The sequence below is a fragment of the Bacillus rossius genome, chromosome 15 (genome assembly GCF_032445375.1).
Source record: "Bacillus rossius redtenbacheri isolate Brsri chromosome 15, Brsri_v3, whole genome shotgun sequence".
NCBI classification, from domain to species: domain Eukaryota; kingdom Metazoa; phylum Arthropoda; class Insecta; order Phasmatodea; family Bacillidae; genus Bacillus; species Bacillus rossius.
In genome coordinates this window covers 220,026-237,837 of record NC_086342.1, presented here as the reverse complement: position 1 = coordinate 237,837, position 17,812 = coordinate 220,026, and the positions used below count along the sequence as shown (strand labels likewise).

General features: G+C 32.1%; 1 protein-coding gene across 1 annotated transcript; it reads left to right on the top strand.

Moving 5' to 3' along the window:
- The first annotated feature begins 512 nt into the window (after positions 1 to 512).
- Positions 513 to 12,408, top strand: LOC134539542 (probable small nuclear ribonucleoprotein G). Its single transcript, XM_063381654.1, has 4 exons — positions 513 to 689; positions 7,587 to 7,609; positions 9,060 to 9,184; positions 12,248 to 12,408. Exons 1-4 carry the CDS (start codon positions 658 to 660, stop codon positions 12,299 to 12,301), a joined length of 234 nt encoding a protein of 77 aa, XP_063237724.1. The 5' UTR covers positions 513 to 657; the 3' UTR covers positions 12,302 to 12,408.
- The last annotated feature ends 5,404 nt before the right edge of the window (positions 12,409 to 17,812 follow it).

Sequence of the window (17,812 nt, the reverse complement as noted above, 5' to 3'; positions counted from 1 at the left end):
AAATACAATTACAAGAACTGGACATTCTTTTTGTTCGTTTTTGGAAAATGTGTATTTAAGTTAGTAAAAAAATATCAATAATAAAAAAATTAACATTTTTGAAAATTATTTAACCATTCATAATATAAATTTTACAAAGAAGTTTTTTTTTAAATACATCAAAAAATATTTATAGGTTAGATTATTACTGTTAGATGAAATCGTATACCAAGCTGCAATAACATTATGAAAATGTCTTACCGATGTAAAAAATAATTTTAGCCTTTGAATTTTCTTCGTTAAGTTAAAATTATAAAACCATATTTTCAATAACTCTGTACTTTGTTATTTATTAGAAGTAATTAAAAATGTTAGTGATGAACGAGATATTTAACTCCTTAAGATATCAAATCATTTTGCATTTATATTTGTATTTCTAGCGATAATTGTTCTGTGACTGTTTCCATTTTAGAAAAAAATTGTATCGTGAGTTCTCTGTACCGAATTCAGCGGCTTCCAAAGATTGGCGGCTTCTATCATTCCTGTTCTGTGGCTTCTATGTTGCTAAATTTTTTAAGCGAACGTGTTTGCGGTACCCGGTTTTCCTGTGTTTGAAAGATCGGCCGTTGTTAATTCAGTGTAAACGTTGATTGTTTTGGACAGTGTGAAACTAAAAAAATGAGTAAAGCTCATCCACCAGAACTTAAGAAGTAGGTAATCATTTGAATTTATGTATGTTTTGTGACTGACTTCCTTGATCCTTCAGTGCAACGCGTTGGTCATAATTTTTTTGCATGTATGTAATCTTGTATGTAGGAGACTGGTTATTTACTAATTTAATTGTCCTTCATAACACACCAACGGTACGCTTTTTAATAACTTGGTAATTCTTGAGAGCCAAAAAGAAAGGCTGGAGAAAGTGGTAAGAATCTAAGGCAGGGCAAAGTATAATTTAGCCGTGATGTAGGGTTATAAAAATATGTTTTTTTTTTCCTCCAGAAAAGAATAAACACCAATGAGTGGAATGTAAGGATATTGAAGTTAAGGGTAAACTGGTCTGGCCTGAACAGTTACAGAAGAATAGTTCAAGGGGAGTACTTAATAATAGGGAGAGTGGAAGGGGAGGAGTGATTAAGAGGGGAGAGAGAAATAGAGAAGGCACAGTTGGGTAATTGTTGATGAGAGCAGTTTTCTGTAACAAAATAAATCCAAAATGCTTTGTAATTTCCCAGAACGTCTGGTTTTTAATGGAGAGAAAATTTCCAAAATTATATTTTTGAGCACCATAGATGTTCCTTTATTTTCCTTTAAACAGCAATTTTAAATTGCTACTGGACTCTGAGAAACTTATTAGTTAGTAGAACCATGAATTTAAAGGATATTGTAGAGTAAGAGCTATTAGAAATGAGAACAATATTGATAGGAAAATTATTAATTTTATTACGGTATAGATAATAATTTAACGTCAATAAAAAAAATTGATTTGAGCTTTTTTTTTCTTCACATAAGTTTAATAAGATACTAATATTAAATATTGCATGTATACTTAATTATTAAATCTTTATAAAATGCACTATTACATATTCTGCATTTACAAACTAAATTATCTTACTGAGGATAAGTTAGATTCGAATCTCAGATTCGAATCTGAAAAATTACCGGATCGTACCATAATTATCATACACACCTTAAAAACCCAGAAATTCCTTCGTGCAACAACAGCTTAATGTTAGTTAAAGTTAGTTAAAGTTAATGTGTATAAAATAGGGAAAAAAATTATATATACATGTTCATGAACTTAGATGGTGGTTTTCAAGTAGGATCTTCAAAATTAAATAAAAATATAAATGTTGAATTAGGATAAAAAATATTCGAAACTGAGATTCGAATTCGAAAATAAGTGTAATTTTTATATATAAAAAATAAACTAGACAATGGTGCAACATTCGGATTGGTGCAAACGTTTAAGGAGACCTTTGGGTACAAAACACAACCTACAAAACTGGAAATTTATAAACAATAAAATTAAACAGCAAAATTTCAACCTATAATATCAGATTTCAAAAATTATATTGAAATAAAATAATAAAACGGCAGCATTCCGCTGGGTGCAAAAGTTTAAGCGGGTGAAGTGACAGATTCGTTTTTACACTGGTTTCTGCTCCATGTACGGTCCAAAAAACTTTGCAGTTTTGACTTCCGAAATGTCTAATTTGCCAACTTAAAAAAGATATTTAAGAAGACTCTAATTATAAAATCTATAGAGAGGTACCTCATCTTAAAGGGCACCCACTTGAGTACCACAGGGCACATCAGATTCGTTTTTACACAGGTTTCTGCTCCATAAACAGTCCTGTTAACTTAGCAATTTTGACTTCCGAAATGTCGAATTCGCCAAGTTAAAGAAGATATTTAAGAAGACTCGAATTATAAAACCTATAGAGAGGTACCTCACCTTAAAGGGCACACACTTGAGTACGACAGGGTACATCAGATTAGTTTTTACACAGGTTTCTGCTCCATGTACAGTCCTTTTAACTTAGCAATTTTGATTTCCGAAATATCGAAATCACCAAGTTAAAGACGATATTTAAGGAGACTTGAATTATAAAACCTATAAAGAGTTACCTCACCTCAAAGTGCACCCACTTGAGTACATATGGGTACATCAGATTCGTTTATACACTGGTTTCTGCTCCATGTACAGTCAAGTTAACTTACCAATTTGGACTTCAAAAATGGCAACTGATGTACCTAACTACTTAAAAAATATATAATAATTACAAATGTACAGGTAGCTCAATGCGGATACGTAGGTATGTTACGAAAACTCTCATCTATGTCACTCGTGTCACATACGGGCTATATGACACCAGATTTTCACAGGAGCCAGCCCAAATGGAGAATATGTGTCATTCTTGGAAACTAATGTACCTAACTACTTAAAAAAGTATAATAATTACAAATGTACAGGTAGCTCAATGCAGGTTCGAAGGTATGTTGCGAAAACCCTCCTGTATGTCACATATGTGTCACATGCGGACTATATGACACCAGATTTTTACAGGAGCCGGCCGAAATAGAAAAAATGTGTCATTCTTGGCAACTAATGTACCTAAATACTTAAAAAAATATAATAATTACAAATGTACAGGTAGCTCAATCCAGATTCGTAGGTATGTTACGAAAACCTACATCTATGTCACACATGTGTCACAAGCTAGCTATATGACACCAGATTTACACAAGATACATCCTTAACTAAGAAAATGTGTCATTCTTAACAACTAATGTACCTAACTACTTAAAAAAGTATAATAATTACAAATGTAGAGGTATCTCAATCCAGGTTCGTAGGTATGTTACGAAAACCCTCCTGTATGTCACATATGTGTCACATAGGGGCTATATGACACCAGATTTTTACAGGAGCCAGCCGAAATAGAGAAAATGTGTCATTCTAGGCAACTAATGTACCTACCTTCTTAAAAAAGTATAATAATTACAAATGTACAGGTAGCTCAATCCAGGTTTGTAGGTATGTTACGAAAACCCCTTGTATGTCACATGTGTCACATGCGGGCTATATGACACCAGATTTTTACAGGAGCCAGCCGAAATAGAGAAAATGTGTCATTATGGCAACTGATGTACCTACCTTCTTAAAAAAGTATAATAATTACAAATGTGCAGGAGGGTTTTCGTAACATACCTACGAACCTGGATTGAGCTACCTGTACATTTGTAATTATTATACTTTTTTAAGACGGTAGGTACATCAGTTGCCAAGAATGACACTTTTTCTTATTTACGGACGTCCCTTGTGTAAATCTGGTGTCATATAGCTCGCATGTGACACATGTGTGACATGTGTGACATAGATGAAGGTTTTCGTAACATACATACCAATCCGGATTGAACTACATGTACATTTTAATTATTATACTTTTTTAGTAGTTAGGTACATTAGTTGCCAAGAATGACACATTTTCTTAGATAAGGATGTCCCTTGTGTAAATCTGGAGTCATATAGCTCGCATGTGACACATGTGTGACATAGATGAAGGTTTTCGTAACATACCTACGAACCTGGATTTAGCTACCTGTACATTTGTAATTATTATACTTTTTCATGAAGGTAGGTACATCAGTTGCCAAGAATGACACATTTTCTCTATTTCGGCTGGCTCCTGTAAAAATCTGGAGTCATATAGCCTGCATGTGACACATATGTGACATACAGGAGGGTTTTCGTAACATACCTACGAACCTGGATTGAGCTACCTGTACATTTGTAATTTTTATACTTTTTTAAGAAGGTAGGTACATCATTTGACAAGAATGACACATTCTGTATTTCGGCTGGCTCCTGTACAAATCTGGTGTTATAAAGCCCGCATGTGACATACAGGAGGGTTTTCGTAACATACCTACGAACCTGGCTTGAGCTACCTCTACATTTGTAATTATTATACTTTTTTAAGTAGTTAGGTACATTAGTTGCCAAGAATGACACATTTTCTTAGTTAAGGATGTCCCTTGTGTAAATCTGGTGTCATATAGCCCGCATGTGACACATATGTGACATACAGGAGGGTTTTCGTAACATACCTACGAACCTGCATTGAGCTACCTGTACATTTGTAATTATTATACTTTTTTAATTAGTTAGGTAAATTAGTTTCCAAGAATGACACATTTTCTCCATTTGGGCTGGCTCCTGTGAAAATCTGGTGTCATTTAGCCCGTATATGACACATGTGTGACATAGATGAGAGTTTTCGTAACGTACCTACGTATCCGCATTGATCTACCTGTACATTTGTAATTATTATATTTTTTTAAGTAGTTAGGTACATCAGTTGCCATTTCGGAAGTCCAAATTGGTAAGTTAACTTGACTGTACATGGAGCAGAAACCAGTGTATAAACAAATCTGATGTACCCATATGTATTCAAGTGGGTGCACTTTGAGGTGAGGTAACTCTTTATAGGTTTCATAATTCAAGTCTCCTTAAATATTGTCTTTAATTTGGTGATTTCGTTACTTCGGAAATCAAAATTGCTAAGTTAAAAGGACTGTACATGGAGCAGAAACCTGTGTAAAAACGAATCTGATGTACCCTGTCGTACTCAAGTGTGTGTCCTTTAAGGTGAGGTACCTCTCTATAGGTTTTATAATTCGAGTCTTCTTAAATATCTTCTTTAACTTGGCGAATTCGACATTTCGGAAGACAAAACTGCAAAGTTTTTTGGACCGTACATGGAGCAGAAACCAGTGTAAAAACGAATCTGTCACTTCACCCGCTTAAACTTTTGCACCCAGCGGAATGCTGCCCCTTTATTATTTTATTTCAATATAATTTTTGAAATCTGATAATATAGGTTTAAATTTTGCTGTTTAATTTTATTGTTTATAAATTTCCAGTTTTGTAGGTTGTGTGGTGTACCCAACGGTCTCCTTAAACGTTTGCACCAAGCCGAATGTTGCACCATTGTCTAGTTTAATTTTTATATATAAAAATTACACTTGTTTTCAAATTCTAATCTCAGTTTCAAATATTTTTTGTCCTAATTCAACATTTATATTTTTATTTAATTTTGAAGATCCTACTTGAAAACCATTTCATTAACAGGTCTAAGTTCATGAACATGTATATATAATTTTTTTCCCCTATTTTATATACATTAACTTAAGAATTGTCTTAGGCTGTTGTTGCACGAAGGAATTTCTGGGTTTTTAAGGTGTGTACGATAATTATGGTACGATCGGTAATTTTTCAGATTCGAATCTAACTTATCCTCAGTATTATCTTCATATTCAACTCTGAAATCCTGAAAACCACCTTAAAGCTGAATAAATATGCAAAAACTAGAAATGGGGATGTACTTATTTATTTGTACATTTGGTTGAGTGTTGATTTTCGATAATACCAAAAGCATGTCATTTAGATATGTATTTACAGTTTATATATGTAAAATATGCTTGTTCCATGTTATTTACATTGGAGAATGTTTTACTATGATTTTAAAACTATTTACCAGACCTTCAGTTAAAGAAAATATAAATAAATACCTCTAAAATAAACATTGAGATAGTAAAAATAAAGAATACAATACATAAACCAGTAGAAATATTAATGTTTTTCTTTTTCTAAGGTGATAAAAGACACTCATGTAAAAGTCAAGGTTTAAGCAGTGCTGTGGAAATTTAAGTGTTTGCAGGTAAACTACTACTTTTATCACAATTCATTGCTGGAAAATAGCCACGTGTTAATAGTAGATGCAAAAACAATATATTTTGTTGGTTAATTCAATTTCTTCATAATTATTATTAAGGGAAGCTTATTTTTCAAAAGAAGGTGTTATAATCTACTAAATATTTTTTTTTTCTGCATCTACAAAATACTCAAACTGTGTTCTAATGATCATCACAGGTCGGTTTGAAAAAAGAAACTCAGGATTCATGGTGTGAACAGATTCCTTGTGTGCAACCAACCATGCAGTTTTCTTCAGCGACTACTGTCTGGTTGATACAACGGCTGTAGGCTTTCAGAATATGTCATAATAGAATATTTAATATTTATCAGAATTCTAAAGATGTAATTCTCTGGCGGTATGATTATAAAGGTATCACATTTGTTGTGCCTAACACGCCAGGCTCTTGATTTACTGAAATCTGTAAACCATGTCATAAGTTTGACTACTGAAATCTGTAATCTACACTTACCTGAAGAGATCCAAGAAGATCGAAACATGGATGCTTAAATTTCTGAACCTTGTAAGTGTAGATTACAGATTTACGTAGTCAAACTTACGACATGGTTTACAGATTTCAGTAAATCAAGAGGCTGGCGTGTTAGGCACAACAAATGTGATACATTTATCAGAATGGTCATCTTTTTAACCTCTCAAATGATGTTTCCATAAGTTTGCAGTGGACATTCGCATGACAATTTATTGCACACACTACTTATGCAAATGATGCTGGTATATAGACAACTTTTATGTGTAATATATTTGAAATAGATACTCTACGTGAAAAATTTAAAGATTAAATTTTCTTTTATTGTGATTCAAGCTATTGTACTGCTATAATTTTGGAAGTATCCTAACATACAATATTCTTCAAATTTGTTACTTTTTTTGGCAATTTGATTTCAAACAAGTAAATTGTTGTTCTTTTGACTGCAATAGCCACAGGCTGTTGGTTTTACCAACATTTCAAAAATGTGAACATAATATTTTTGTTCAAATTAATTTTGTGTTAAGTGTAAAAAGGTAAAAGAAAAAAAATATTGGCTAACAAATAATATTTTAATTTATTTCATTTTTAAAATATTTTATGTACTTACTACTTGTTATTAACATTTGTATTATGTTTAGTATATAATTTTCTACATTGTCCTTATAAATTTTTTTCTTCTAAATTGATGTATGAAAATATTATTGTACATGTAATATCCCAAACCTGCTGGCAAGTCTAGTCACAATAAGAGTGCGTACTCTTGCAGCAGCAATAACTTAAGTCTTTCTCGTTCCATGTGTGTCAGTATGTGTAGTTGTAGGTGAAGAATCCCGTTAAATATGCTTATTCCCTTGTTTCAGGTACATGGATAAGAAGATGTCTCGTAAGGTTTCTTAACTCTTCGGAGCATAAATAAGTATTAGTGTCATAAGTTTGTGATTGATATTTTAACAGTTGTTCTGCCATTTATGGTGGATTGCATGAATTAAAGTTCACAAGTAGTATTAACTGTTAAATGCATTTTAACAAGATGGGCAGTATTTTAATAAAATTTATTGTCGAAAATCAGGTCCAAAGCCGGGGTTTAGTTTTTTTCAAGTCTTTATCACTTTTATCGGAGCCATTTCATTTAATAGTTTAACATTTCTGTCTGCAAATGGAATGTTCCGATAGTTGATGTTGCTGCTCTGGCAATGAATTCTAGCGGCGGGTGCAGAAACTATGAGTGATTCGCATCAAGAAAAGTAGTTGAAAACACAATTTTTGTATATGTATCACACTGTTGCATAATTTTTAAGAATTTTGCTTTAAATTTTGTCTGAATTTTATATTATAAGTGTATTTCAACATAAGAACACATGTTTGCATGTTACCGAGGTTAGATGTTACACCGCTCTGGTGAATACTGAAAGTCTCACACACAATTTTTTTGTAGATCTTACTCTTGTATGTTTTTCAGCATGTGTGTTTTTATTATTAATTTCAATTTATTACATTTAGTGACATTTTGTTCAGTTATTTTTGAAGAAGGCAGAAGCTCTGTTGTAAAAGACCTTACTTGCTTCTATCCAGAGTTTAGTTTGCGTTATAACAGAGGCAAGTGGTCAGGTCACTTACCTGCAACCAGGGTATCCAGGTTCGCTTCGTGGTGAGTTCAACCCAGATTTACTCTCCTTGTCTCCCACCCTCATTCCTTCATTGCTCTAGCCACATCTCACCACCCTCTGTTGTTGGCAAGACTAAATACCTCATGAATTAATTACTACAGATGGTAAAAAATATGTAAATTAGTTGGTGAAATAAAGCTGGCGAGGGCTGGGTTATGCAACATTACAAGTTAGGTGACAGTGAGAGGGAAAGTGACAAGTATAAGAGAATGGTCATCCTGTAGACCCTTATCTGCCAATAGCTCAGTTAACACTTTTGAATTTTAAATTTACAAAGAGTTTAAAATGCACAACTATATTCCTAGAAAAAAGAAGAAAAAAGTAAAACATGCGACTAAAGAAAAGGCTTTGTGCTAAGTTTATTAGTTTTAGCAGTACATAATGTTGATCTTATTTTGCCTCACTTATTTTTTATACTTATCTACTTTTGTTACTGTGTACTTGCAGCTGATATTACGAATGCAAGTTTTCAAGGAAAAACTTGATGAAGTTAAGAAGTGGAATAAAAATATTTGCAAATGATTTTTTTTTACTTAATAGTTTAAAATGCACCATATACTCTAGCAGCTGCAGTAGTTAAGACACCACAGGACTGTTGTGAAATGTGATTTGTTTGATGAACTACTATTTGCTTTCATTTATTTGTGTGTTCTATCCATGTTTTAGTGAAGCTAAATGGTGGCCGTCACGTCGTAGGAATACTGCGCGGCTTTGATCCTTTCATGAATCTAGTCGTAGATGAGGCTGTTGAAGAACGCAAAGACAACACCAAGAACAACATTGGTATGGTGGTGAGTATGTTTGCCAGTCACTGGAGTGAGTAGTCTGTGCTGTTTTGGTTGATTCGCAGTGAGTGGCAGTCTCATACAAGTGTGAATACGTAGGTATCATTATACAGACTCCCTATTTTTTCATCACCTGAGTTAATTGCATTATTAATTTGACGTCGTTCAGGGCTACGCTCCTTAGAGCCGATGGGACTCTGTAACCCTGCCCTGGCCTTGTACGTCAGTGTGTAACATGTGGGAGGCCATTTTGGAACAGCGTGCCTCACCGGAGAGGAAGCATGTTAGGGCCTCGCGCTTATTTATCTCCAGGCAGACCTACACATTTTGAATACACCTCCAACGATTAATAGTTGTCATACTTTTTAATTTTTAAATTGCCAAAAATGTAAAGGGTTTGTATCAATTTAACAGCATGTTCTAATTTTATGTAGTGTTTATGCCTTATGCTTTTAATGTCTGGTGCATGTATTGGCGTGAGTATGCTGTCCAGCCTGCTCAGTGGCCATTGCCATAGTCAAACTATTTATTTCATCCTCGGGAGGCCCTACACGGGTCTTTGAAGGTATCGTCCAGCCACGTGGGTGTGCTGGGCTTTAACTTACTCGATTCATGCAGCAAGGCTTTTTCTTCGTTTAACTATTATTTTTTAAAATATAAATGACCATCGAGAATGGGAGCATGAAGTGGAATAAAGGACTCTTGCTTATGTGTTTCTCTTTGACCATTTTAAGTGTGTGGAGATTTAGAGGCATGTGGGTCACCTTAAGAGGCCAAGTGTTTAGTTCAGCATGTCTGATGCTGAGAGCGGACCAGGTTCTTGTACAAAGCATTACAAGTAGGGGTCACACCTGGGCAACAAGATGTCCTGAGTTGAGAGTTTAGCTGGTTTCATGTCACCCTTAATCACACTGTGGCACCCATAGTAATTACATCCAAGCACTCCTGCCAACTTTGGTGTATGAACTTGATGTCAAAATGAGGTGCAAAACTAAAACTAATTACAAAAAAAAGTTTATTCCATAATTTAATTAAATTATCACTCCAACCATCTAACTAAAGCTCTTAAAACAGCTGTGTTACAACTAAAGCATTTGGCATAAAGTAAAGACAGCATTTTACACATGGTTGGTATAGATAACTTTGAAGATTATGTGTTGTCACAAATTTGACCTCACTCCTTGATTCGGTCATTTATCATGGTTCTCTGGTGGTTTGTTTTAGTTACAGCAAAGAATAAATATGTGTTGATGTGTTTTTGTATCAAATAAATTAATTTTTGTTGTTTGTGTCTGGTTTTTTTTGTATAATGACTAAATTTCGATAGTTAAAAGCTATGTCAACATTTAGGAAAATTTGGTAAATAAAATAGTTGGACAGATGTACAGTATGTTTCTTAAGTACACTAAAGGGTTTGAACAATTATAGCATGTAAAATAATGCAAGTGTGTAAGTACTGGCAAGAGATGTGTTAACATCTAACCTCTGTAACAAGCAAATTTGTGTGTTCTCATGTTGCAAATAAACACGAATAAACTTATAATATGTAACTATGATACAAAATTTAATGTAGAATTATTTTTAAAAATGTCAATAAATATATGAAAATTATTTATTTTAGGATAAGGGTCATTCCATGTGAAATCCATGTGAAATTAGATTTGAATGATTTTTGGTACACATGTTGTAGCCATGGGACAGTTGATAAATACAAAATTTTAAATTTTTTGGACTAATAGTTTTTGAGTAATAGCCATTCAAAAAATAAAAATATTTTTTTTTTGCAATATGTGGATACAGTAAAATATATATAACTTCAAAACTATTAGGTCTAGAGAGCTCAAACTTGTTTTATTCTCTTCAGTATTAAATGGGCTTTAACCTGATATATAACAAGGCTGTCATCCTTCAACTTACTTTTTTTTTTTTTTCAAAACAATTTTAAAAAAATATTTTTGAAAATCTCAAAAACACCCTTTTTTATTTTATTTTTTTTAAATATATATATATGTTTTTTTTTATATACTAATAGGCTACCTCTATACCGAGTTTCATAATGGACCAACAATGGACTCATCTAAAAAAAAATTAAGTCTTAATAGTGCTGAAGCCAAAATTTACTGATAAATGTTGCCCAAGAGTGAGAATTTAATATTAACTCTTTAAATACGAATTAAAACAGACTTTAAAGACACACTGAATAATCATCAATATTGTGTGCCCTTGCCTTGAAATGTTGTAAAATTTGTGCGTGGGCAGATGATCTTTCTCATAAGGAACCCAAACTTGCAATATTTATGTACTCTCTATTTTACAACACTAAAACATCTAAATGTCTCAATTTTGAAATGTTACACTGAGGTATCATTAATTTTTTTCCACTAGCATGTAAGGTTAGGTTGCTGCTTGTAGGCTTACCATAGTAAACCAGGTTTGTTTAGCCAATTGCCTACCTTCAATAAGCATGGTATTTCATGTGTTCCTCTTTAATTAATATGTAAATATAATTTAAATCATTTTATTTTTCATTAGTGTTTATTGTTCTGGCCCAGGGACTATGTAAAATTGGTAATTTTCATGGTTTCAAGATGTGAGCGTTATTTGTACATAAGGAAAAATATAATCCTAGAAATATTGTACCTATACATCTAATAGTAGCTCTGACTCATGCTGTTTTATACATCACACACGCTCCATTTGATGAGTGGAAGAAAAATAGTATAATTTACTTTTAAAACGAGATGTACTAAAAGGATCACTCATAATAGCCAGTCCTTAACTTACATCTATTATATGGTCTATGTCTTTAAATATTACAATATCTACCAATTTGATAGTCAAATAAAAAAATGTGTAGCGCTACATTAAATTTGTTTTGTACGTGGCTTACTGTTAACTCTATTTTAATGAAACACAAATATAATTTTAAAAAATTTGGATTTCTGTAGGAGTATGCACATTTCAGGATCAATTGTTAATACATACACATTGCAAATAAGATGTGGTCATAGTGTTTGCTTATGAATATCTTCAGATGTTGGTAGGCATTAATGCTGTTTGTGTTTGCAGGTGATTCGTGGAAACAGTGTGGTTCTCCTTGAAGCATTGGAGAGAGTCCAATAACACCATCTTCAGTGCTGCCTGGTGGACGTGTTTGCAACTGTTACTAATAATGTGAATGTGGCATTTGACATAGTTTGTATAACTATTTAAAAGTACTTGTTTGTGTACATGTTTGATCTTGACTTACCTACTCCCACCCCTGCCTTCCTGCCTGGAAAGAGTAGGACCTCTTTAGATAGTCAGTAGTATATAAGTTCAAGATTTTAAGATTACAATCCACACACAAAAAAACTTAGGATGGTTTGCTAACCAAAGGAAAAGATTGCCAAATTTTTCAAAATTAATTTTTGAAAAAAATTTGCAGAAAAAGTACATTTAAATACAGTCTGGAAATTCCTTCTTTGAAAAACAAGACGAAAAAAATGTTAATCATTTGCAGCAATACTGTCCAAGTTGCTCACCACGATAATGTCACGGAGAAACAAATCTGATAAAAGTGAAAAACACTTGAAAAAAATAATAAACCTCTGCTTTGGACCTTATTTTCGATAGGGAATTTTACTAAAATACTGCCTATCTTATTAAAATTTATTGAACAGTTAATGCTATGTTTTCCCTTTGGATTTGTGAACTTTTGTTCATGCAATCCATCACAGATGACAGCACAATCGTTAAACATTTTTTATCCATACGACTTCCGTTCCATTCACGAAATTACTCTTATCAAATAATGCTGTATACTAAGAGCTAAGATGTTGCACACATAACAGAACTGGGTGGGTGTACTTTTGTACGCACTTTAGAAGTTATACCTATTTATACCACTCCAACAAGTTTATAAAAAATTTTCTAAAAAGGTATCACTTCAAAAAACTTTTGACTTGGTTATAGAGCATATTTATAATAATGGGGGAAAAATGCATATTCCTTTTTTAATGTATATGTTAATTTCACTTTCATTTGATTTGGCTAGATGCATATACTAAATAAAATTCTAACTTTCTATTATCAGCTTCATTCAAATTAAAATTTCATGATGTTATACAGCCTGGTTTTTAGGTTAACCAAAACTTTATGTACAGTTTGTATTTCATCAAAATACATACTTTATTCTTGGAAGAGGCTACAAAAAACAAACATTTTTAATGCTATTCACTTTAAGTAATAGTACCAACTCATGTAAATAAGTTATTGCCTATCCTGACAACTGGGTGAATTTGGTGAAAATTCATAGACTTATAGAAGGTGTATTAAGCTACAAACACAGTTTTCTTCTATAATGTAACCAGCATGAAACCCTTAATATTAATAACAAACATAAATCAAAGTAATGATCTTGCTTGATAGTAATTAAAGGCTGGCTAACACTCGTTATGATCAAACCATATGATGAGAACTGTTACACATAAAATTGCTTTATTAATACTTAAGAAATAAAAACAAAATTATTTATTCACATAATTAATAAGGCATGTACGGAATTCAAATTATAGATTCTCAAAATAGTTTTAAACATTGCATTTCAAATAATGGTACTTTTCAAAGATTAATAGCATACATTTAAAACATTAACAAAAATAATTACATTTGTTTTAATCGCAAACAGCTTGGATTTTAAAAATTAATTTTATTAGGATTGATCAAACTAGAGTTAAATAATTTATAAACTATTTAATTTCAACTATTATATATAACTTGAAATTATAGTCAGAGTATATACAATCATGGCTAACTTGATTTAGCGAAAAATAAAGTGAAATTACCAAAAGTTTATCAACAAAATGTTACTCGTAAAATGTTTACTTAAAGGATGTAGGTAACAGAATCTTGATCTAACCACCACTCAGGTTCATGTGGTATGTAAAACATGACGGCACGTGCCTGCTTTACATTTCCTCAAATAGTGAGTCCCCTATCTCAGAATTTGTCCCACCAGCTAGAAAATGACTTTAGCCTCTTGGAAGTTATTTATAAGTAAGTAAAAATTAAAAACATTCAAAGAAATCATTTCATGTAAACTATGTTATGTGCAGTAGATACCATGTTTTACATTTTTTAAAATATATATTCATAGAGAAAGGTGTTAATTTTCTTCTTGTTTTGAGAGTTTTAGACATTATTTACAAATTTTTTTTATCTAATTCTAGTAATATTGTAAACTTTTTCTGTTTATGGAGATACTTGTAAGAAATTATATATTTTGTTTCGTATACAAAGCATTTTTCATAACTGTTCCAATAATGTAATTTTGTTCTGTTGTATTAACACACAATTGAAGCAAAAATTATTTTGTGATAATATAGGTTAGCAAGAAAAGTAGAAAAATAAAATGTGTATGATAGATGAAAATATTATTAATACAAATATTATTTTCCAAGTATCTGAATCTTCTGTGACATACTCTAATGGCAGTGAAAAAATTGAGGAACCACATGGGTGGAAAATTAAAAAAATCTTAACAACCAGAGTATGATAAAAAGATGGAAAAACCACGGGGAAGAGTATGTTTCCAGAAAAGGAAAAGGAATGACTGTAAACAAGAAAAAAAAAACAGGATTTGACTGTAAATGTAAGAAAAGGTGTTTTGAAATTGTGGCAACTGAAATCAGTAATAAACTGTTCTCAGAGTTTTGGGCTTTGAGGTCTTATGATCTTAAACTGCTTATGTATTTGGCTCCATGAAAAAGGAACAGTTAAAATGTAAAACAAAGAAGACTGGAAGCCCTTCCCGGCATTCTTGCACAATCAGTTACTCAGTACTGGGAATAACCGATGACAGACTAAACGTTTGTAAGGTGGCATTTTTAAATATACATGGCCTGCAGAATAAGAGGGGACACATTGAAAATTTAGCTTCCAGCCTTAATAAAGGCATAGTTTCCCGTACCACTGATAAAAGAGGCAAATATGACAAACACCCTAGAAAATATTCAGCTTCAGATATATATGACAAAAAAACTTTACTATTGAGAAGCTACCTAAGTACACGAGCCATTATTCTCGTAATGACAACACAGGTAATCTCTGCATGTCAATGGAATACACAAAAATATCCTTGTTACTTAAAATACAAGGAATAGTGCCAAGAAAAGAGAAAGCAGCCAGTGTCTTGAGAACAAATTCCGCCACATATTTACAGACAAATTTAATGTTTCATTTAAAAACTTAAGACTGATACATTCAGCGAGTGTGATTCATTGAATATTGCTATAGAGAAAGCTAAACTTGAAAACGACACAGAAGCTTATCAGCAGCTAATGCAGAAGCAAGAGCTTCACCATAAAGCAAAAGCCGGTCAAGATGTTATCAAAACAGCAGCTAAAGAAGCAGAACAACAAGGAATACATGCACTTACATTTGATTTGCAACGAGCTCTTCCCACTCCAAAGCTTCCAACAGGCCCTACTTTCTACAAAAGAAAATTATTTGTTACAATTAGGGAAGGAACAAGGATATTTTTGTGTGTGGGATGAAAGTTCAGCTGACAGAGGAGCAAACAAAATTGGTAGTTCCTTATTAAAGCATTTTGAAGTTAACGATGTAAAGGGCAATAAACTCATCGCAAGATCTGATAATTGTGGCGGCCAAAATAAAAATTGGACTACAGTTAGCACTTGGTTGCGGCTCATTGCAAGTGGAAGATTTAAGAAAATGGAGTTCATCTTCCTCCAGGTCGGTCACACAATGTTAACTTCAGACAGAGATTTTGGAATTGTTGAGAAATATGTTCGAGCCCGTAGCCACTATGTCTACACACCTCAGAGTTGGGTTTCAATACTCAAAAGCTGCCAAAAGAAACAACCTTTCATTGTTCAATAAATGAAACAAGTTGATTTTTTTCAATATTGCATATTTAAGGGACAAATTCAATCAAAATACAACAGCTACAGGTACAAATTTGGGCATCAGAACAGCAGTTTGCCTGAAGTCGTCTGAAAAAGAGGATGGAAGTATCATAATAAAATGTCTGCGACGTATTACTGCAGTTTGGAACCCATATCAATGAGAAAGGGTGTCCAACCAACTTCCTGGAGAGATTCAGAGGATGTCTTCCAACGAATTATGGTTCTGTCAGGCCGATTGAAGAAACTAAACTGAAAGATGTACTGTCATTTCTTCCCTGGGTATCTTCAGCATATCATGAATTTTACAAGAACTTTAAGTTATGCACAAAGTTTAAAGCCTTATTTTTATGAATATAGTTCTCTGATGAATGCTTGGTGACCAAAGAACACATAAAAAATTATTTTTGAATGCTCAAGTATTTCAGACAAACTATTTTCTTTAATATGTGTAAGTTTTAAAAAGTTATAAAAACAGAGTTATTTGTTACTATTTTCTGAATTTATATTCGCAATAAGGAATTTTATTAATGTTATACAAAAACAGTGTTAACTTAATCAGTGAACATATGCATGTAAACTATGGTAACAGTAGAATTTTTTAGCCAAAATTAAAAAAAATTATTAATTCAAACATGTAAAAAAATACAAATTTATATCAATTCAACCAATATATAACTACATACGTATTACTATTCTGATATAGAAGCTGTTTGGCTGAAAATCAAAACATCGCCAACCAAACTGTAATCTTTTTGCAGAACAAATGTTAATGAATTCTAAACTACTGATGGAAAATAGACTAGACATGCGAAACTGGAAACATGTTCGATTAACTAACACATTTAATAAAACCTTTCTGATTAATATAGCGTAATTCTTCACAGTAACATCTGTAAAAACAGGAATATAATTATTAAGGTAGAAGGTTGGTTAGGCGAAGTTAGCTACATTAATAATAATATGTACTGTATGTTATGTGTATTCAATGTGTGTTAATAATGTAGTTGATAACCTAACCAAACTTTCACTTAATTTTATTTTTTTTTTTTTCCCCATCTTCCACAAGCTACTATTTTGCATAATTATGTTAGCCAAGTTTAAAATACTGCAAAATCAAGTGGATAGTTGGTTAGGTCAGGTTAACTATATTAAAAATATTTGTAACCATTTGAATGATTAGTGAGAAGTTAACAATTCAAAATGTTGATATCTTGACCAACTATGCTAATTATTGTATAGAATTTTTAATGTAACTAACATAATCCAACCATCTGTTGTCACAATTGTATACTTTTTTTTATTTTACATACCCTAATGACTTGTTATAATGATTAAAATTTTATAATTATCACAACTCCCTTTGAAATATGCCTGGAAGTAAAAAAAAAAAGCATTTTAGAGATTTTATTATTTTTTCAGAAAACAGGCTCGCCTCTGGGTTTACCATAAGTACACTTCACACAAAACTACAATGTTAACAGCCTTTGCAAGTGTAATAAATAAGAGTTAAAAAAAACTAAAAAACACACTTTTATAGAAAATACAACTAAAAAAATAGAAAATAAATTTTAATAAATTTAATTTAAAAATAGTGTAAAATAAAAAAAAATATTTTATTTTATTTAAAAAAACCGGAAGGTGCATGGTGTCAATAGTTATAATTATTTTACTGACATATGAGTAGAAGGATTATCATTTTGATAATATCTTAAAAAGCACCCCACAC